Genomic DNA, 5,894 nt, shown 5'->3' with positions numbered 1-5,894 from the left:
TCCTGCTGGAAAAAGATGTGTTGGGTCCTGGTGGAGGGGGTCAGCACTGAGTGTGGCCAGCTGTGCCAGGCTGTGAGTGTGGCTGTGCTGAGCTGTGCCAGGCCAGGGACATGTCCGGGCACCTTTGGCATCTGCACATGGCTGACATGGCACATCCATGGTGTCAGCACACGCCTGGGGGCTGCTCGGGGGCACACCTGAGCACTGGTGGCAGCTGACACAGGTGACACAGCTCAGGCGGCAGCGGGGTCGGGGGTGGCCTGTCAGCTCACAGGTGACACTGTTGTTATAAATGAGAAGCTTGACTAGGCCAATATTCAAGCAGCAATCAATGTATTAATTAAGATGGTAAAGTGAGCAATACAGCGCTGGGTACTAACTTTTTATTCATAACAGACACCAGGGACAAGGACAGCGATGGACACACGGACCCGTGGCAGCTCTCCAGGCTGTGGGGACACACGGGCCGGCTCAGCCCCAGCTGGGATGCGGGCACACGGGCACGGGTTGTGTCCCCCAGGGCCGTGGCGGGCCCCGGGCCGGCGAGCGGTGCGTGGGGCGGTGCTGTGGCCGCGGGCCGGTCTCTCCTGGGCCGCCCCGGTCCCTCAGCGGCCCCGGGGCCGGTTCTGCCCCCGCTCCCCCTCATGGCAGCGCGCCCTGGGACCTCCCGGCCGCTTGGGGGCGCCGTCCCCAACCAGGGCGGCCGGAGCCGCTCTGCCCGCGTGCGCCCTGCCGGAAGCGGAAGCGGCGGCGCCTCGTGGTTCCGGCGGAGGCGCTCGGAGCCGCCGCGGCCCGTTCCTGTTCCCATTCCCATTCCCGTTCCTGTTCCTGTTCCCGTTCCCACTTCAGCTCCTTCCCGGCCCGGGCCCCGGCCCCGCTCCCGCCCAGTTCCCGTTCTCGGCCCAATCTTGGTCCCGTTCCAGCTTCCTTCCCGGCCGCAGCTCCGTTCCCATTCCCGTTCTTGGCCCCCGTCTTAGTCCCGTTCCCGCTCCATTCCCGCGAGTCCGGGCCCCGCTCGCATTCCCGCTCCTGCCATGGCGGTCCGCGCCAGCTTCGAGAACAACAACGAGCTGGGCTGCTTCGCCAAGCTCACCAACGCCTATTGCCTCGTGGCCATCGGCGGCTCCGAGAACTTCTACAGGTGAGGGGCCCGGCCCGGCCCGGCCCGGCCCGCGGCCCCGCGGGTTCCTGACGCGGCGCTTTCTCCTTGCAGCGTGTTCGAGGGGGAGCTCTTCGGCACCATCCCGGTGGTTCACGCCTCCATCGCCGGCTGCCGCATCATCGGCAGGATGTGTGTGGGTACGTGAGCGGGGGAGCCCCGGGGCTCGGGAAAGGTCGCGGGTCGGAGCCCGTGGGGCAGCGCCCCTCGCCTCCGAGGGTTGTTTTAGTGCCTCGAGTGCGTGGGGAGGAGGAAGGATGATCTCAAAAGTCTGTTCCAACCTGGCTGATTCTGTGAAGGACGTAGGGAAACAGAGACTCGCCCGGAGCCGGGGTGGGGGAGTGTTGGCTCTCGGGGCCAGGGGAGCTCGGCTGCTCCTCGGTGCCCGGGGAGGGGGAGGCATTACTGGATGTGAAAGTCAGGGAAAAGCCTTTCATGTGTCTCTGCCTGGTGAGACCCTGTTAGGTCATACCAGTTCTTGCTTATTTTTTCTTTAACCATTCGGTCGTGCTGCCACAGTCACACAAAGAGTAGTACCAGGCCTTTTGTAGAGCCAATGGCATCTGCACGGAGAGTTCCTTGTTCAGTGTCTCCCTGAGAGCCTCCTTTTGTCCTGTTGGAAGAGAAGGGGGTAAAGATGGAGCCATTCAGCCACGCTCTGCTTCAGCCAGGTTTCATTTCCTGAGGCGCTGGTTGTTTTTACACCTCCTGGGCTGAATTCTGGGCTCGGAAGAAATGCACAGAGCAGGAGCAGCTCAAGCCAGGTGCGAACAGCAGGGAAGTGCTGCTAGCACGCCCTCTGGGAACATGATTTTCACTCACTGTGTCTCCTTTTGCGGTGGTAGGGAACAGGCACGGGCTGCTGGTGCCGAGCAGCACGACAGACCAGGAGCTGCAGCACATCAGGAACAGCCTGCCGGACTCGGTGCGCATCCAGCGCGTGGAGGAGCGGCTCTCGGCCCTGGGCAACGTCACCACCTGCAACGACTACGTGGCTCTGGTCCACCCGGATCTGGACAGGGTACAGGCCTCTGGGGCTTTTCTGTGTTCACAGTGGGGCTGGGGAATGCTGGCCAGTGTTTGAGGCTGGAATTGTTCCCTGCGGCGCACGGCGGTGAGTGTGCTTTGGAGAAGGGAAGGGTGGGGGGTCCTGTGTGTCATGGACAGGACAAGGGGGAGCAGCTCCCCGCTGACACAGGGCAGGGCTAGATGGGATGTTGGGAAGAAATTCTTCCCCGGCAGGGTGGTGAGGCCCTGGCACAGGTTGCCCAGAGAAGCTCAAGCCCCCATCCCTGGAAATGTCCAAGGCCAGGTTGGACAGGGCTTGGAGCAGCCTGGTGTGGTGGAAGGTGTCCCTGCCCCTGGCAGGGGGTGGAATGGGAAGAGTTTTGAGGTCCCTCTAGCCAAAAGTATTCTGTAAATCAGCGATCATTGGGTGCAGTTTGCTTTGGGTGCATAAAATCGGGTGAATTAGAGTGTGCATGGGTCTGATGAGGAGGGTAAGGAGGAGTGCAGGGAGGACCATAGGAGGAGTTACAAGCTACAGATGAGTGAGCCAGAGCATGTCATAGCTGAAAGAGACCATGGATGTGCATCATTACAGGGGTCTGAAAGAAAAATAGAAGGTTCTTGTATGAGAACATACTTGTATGAGGTTCTTGTATGAGAACATACTAAACTCTTGTATGAGAGTTTAAGATAAGGGCAGAGGAGACAACGTCACTCCTATTTTATATCTGAGAACAGTTAACCTTATCAGCACTGATGTGTTGTGTGGCTGCAGATCCTGACAGTGTTTGCTTCCAGCTTGTGCTAAAGGTGATGAAGGAGTGGGACTTAGTGACAGGAGTGCAAAGGGAAAAATAAGGAGATGGGAGAAGGTTTTGTGCTATGTTTTAAAAAAGTGTGAAAAATAAAGATGGCCAGAGAGAGAGAGAAATCAAAATAATTCACGGTGAAATCTGGAGAGGAAGGAAGTTGTTAGATTTATGAGAAGCATAAGACCATTTTGTCCCAGTGGTTTGGGAGCAAAGAGGACTGGTTTGCTGAGAATTGGTACAAGTGATGTACTGCCAGTAGAGAGAGGGAATTTGGGCATTCCTCAGCAAAGGCACGAGGTTGTGTTTGTAGTGACACAGGGAGCTGGGAACATGTGGAGTGTGGAGCTTGGCTGTGTGTGTTGTGGCTGGGTTGCAGTGGGCTGTGCAGTGTGGGAGGCTCCCAGCTGAGGGCTGTGTGCAGGAATAGCTTGACTTCCCACTCCACAGTACTGTTTGACTGAAGGCTTTATCCTCCTTCCATTTGCAGGAGACAGAAGAGATCCTGGCAGATGTGCTGAAGGTGGAGGTGTTCAGACAAACAGTAGCAGACCAGGTGCTGGTTGGAAGTTACTGTGTTTTTAGTAACCAAGGAGGAATCGTGCACCCCAAGACTTCAATCGATGACCAGGATGAGCTGTCCTCTTTGCTGCAGGTCCCACTCGTGGTAAGGCATTTGTGGAGTGTTTGCTCCTCCCATTCCCTCCCAGCTCAGGTGCAATGTTTCTCCAGCTCAAGGGCTCCCAGATACTGTTTTTCTGTGAAGTGATTTTGAGTGGGAGGTGAGGAGAAGACTTGAACCAAGTCTTCCAGACAGTTTCCTGTCCTTCCTGAGTATGAATAAGCTGCTCAGTGCTTTCAGCTGCCTCCTGAAATGTTGCTCTGCTGGGATTGTGCACATTGTGCAGATGCAGAATGTGAGGCTGTTTGTGGTTTGGCTGAAACCAGTGTTTATAAAGATTAAGTAAGAAACTCCTGTGCCTGCTCAGCTGGATGTGTGAATGCTGTTGTCCTTCCCGCTCATTGGATCCTCTGTCACTGAATGCCACACCAGTTTCCCACCAGAGAGTCAAGCCTGTTCATTAATCATTTATCTGGCACCTTCAGAACTTTGCTGGCGGCAGAGCTGCTCCCTGCAGCGGGGTGAGCTGAGCCCCCAGCAAAGAGCTGGGCCAGGGCAGCGTGGGGAGCTGCGTGGGCCCCTGCTGACGGCCGCTGTGTCCGGCAGGCGGGGACGGTGAACCGCGGCAGCGAGGTGATCGCCGCGGGGATGGTGGTCAACGACTGGTGCGCCTTCTGCGGGCTGGACACCACCAGCACCGAGCTCTCCGTCATCGAGAGCATCTTCAGGCTCAACGAGGCCCAGCCAAGCACCATCGCCACCAACATGAGGGATTCCCTCATTGACAGGTAGGGAGGATCCGCCTCTGGGCAGAGTCGTGATCAGAGCAGGCGAGATTTTGTTACAAAAGCAGCTGGTTTCACAGTTGATCTGTCTGCTTTAATTATAATTTGTTCACTTCCTCTCCCCTTTTGTTGGTTAATGATAGCAATTACTCATTGGGTTATGGAATATTCTGTTGCAATGAGAATCCTTTCTGTGAGAACTAACATCTGTTTCAGCTGGCACATTTTCTTTCCTAACTGTTCAGTGCTTAGCTATGGCATAATGTTTTTTTTTTAAACAAATCTTGCTTTAAAAGTTAAAATACCAGTGACTTTACTTGTCGTCTTTGCTTTTGATCACTGTAATTACTCAACTGTTACTTCAAATGGTTGGTGCAACCAGAAAGACTGCAGAACTTGTCAGCTGCTGCTGCCATAAACCTCTTATATTTAAAACTGCTAACTTGAATTTTTTTTTAAGCCTTTTTGTTAAAGGCTTTGTCCAAGTTGCTTTTTAATATGAGGCAGGTGTTGTTTTCTGTCTGGAGTGATAATGATATGGGACCTTTCCCATTCATTAATGTATGTAAATGTTTTTCATAAGCAAATGTTTTTACATTTAGGCATAAGCACAGATGAATGTCCTCTGGGAACTGAATTTGGGCCTTGAGTTACAACCCTGAGCACCACTGACGTGGTGCTGAAAGTGTGTTCCTGAACTTCCTGAGCATTGCAACTTGGGTTGCTGAGTTCTCAGCCACAATCTAGGAATTGTTCATGGCATAAGGAGTTCCTTCAGTGGAAAACCCTTTAAATTATTCTTTTCCCTTTTACAGTTTGGGTACAAATTCTTGATGTCTCTGAGCATATCAGAGCTGTAATTAAACCTGCTCTGAGCTGTAGATCATTACCTGGGCCAGGCTAAGTGTGCAGTTTGCCTTTGCCAGCCTGAGAGGTCTGATTCTGTGGCTGGCTGTTAGCAGCCACGTCTTGCTTCCCTTTTTTCATAGGTCCTTTCCTAGGAAAGGAAATTTCTTCTGGGTCTTTGTAGTGGGAAGGTGAGAACTGACTGAGGCTGGTACTTAGAAATGCCTTCTGCATTCTGGAACAACTAAACCTTCTTTCTGTTTTGTCTTTTAGCCTGACATGAGCAGTGTGGGTTCCTACTTCCCAGAAAGCTCCTAAGGAGTGAAGTGTTGAGCTGCACTTTGGATCACAGATATCCAGACCTTCTGATGATGTTTCTGCAGACCTGGCCCAAAGGAGAGGCTACAAAACCAAATTTTTGTCATATTTTGTAAACTGTTACCATAAAAACTGACAAATAACATGCATAAGATACAAATAAGGAATGTTCTCTATCCCTTTCCTCAGTTCTTCAGCTCTGCTTTCTGGTTCTGTGATGCCAACTGAGCCCCTCAAATTACCCCACAATATTTACTCTTGTGGCTCTTGGATGTTGATCACTAGAGATTATTTTGCCTTAAGTCTTGCACCAGTGTCCTGCTGCACAGAGTTTGTTTTGGCATTAC

The 5,894-nt window shown here is 53.5% G+C and overlaps 1 protein-coding gene across 1 annotated transcript; it reads left to right on the top strand.

Annotated features, from left to right (window-relative positions):
- Positions 1–753: 753 nt before the first annotated feature.
- Positions 754–5,696, top strand: EIF6 (eukaryotic translation initiation factor 6). The gene is made up of 6 exons (XM_039711287.1): positions 754–1,141; positions 1,214–1,299; positions 2,005–2,180; positions 3,467–3,643; positions 4,205–4,386; positions 5,503–5,696. Exons 1-6 carry the CDS (start codon positions 1,035–1,037, stop codon positions 5,510–5,512), a joined length of 738 nt encoding a protein of 245 aa, XP_039567221.1. The 5' UTR covers positions 754–1,034; the 3' UTR covers positions 5,513–5,696.
- Positions 5,697–5,894: the final 198 nt, after the last annotated feature.

Source organism: Passer montanus, unplaced genomic scaffold (genome assembly GCF_014805655.1).
Source record: "Passer montanus isolate IOZ18808 unplaced genomic scaffold, ASM1480565v1 scaffold249, whole genome shotgun sequence".
NCBI lineage: Eukaryota > Metazoa > Chordata > Aves > Passeriformes > Passeridae > Passer > Passer montanus.
This window is presented reverse-complemented; position numbering and strand designations above follow the sequence as displayed.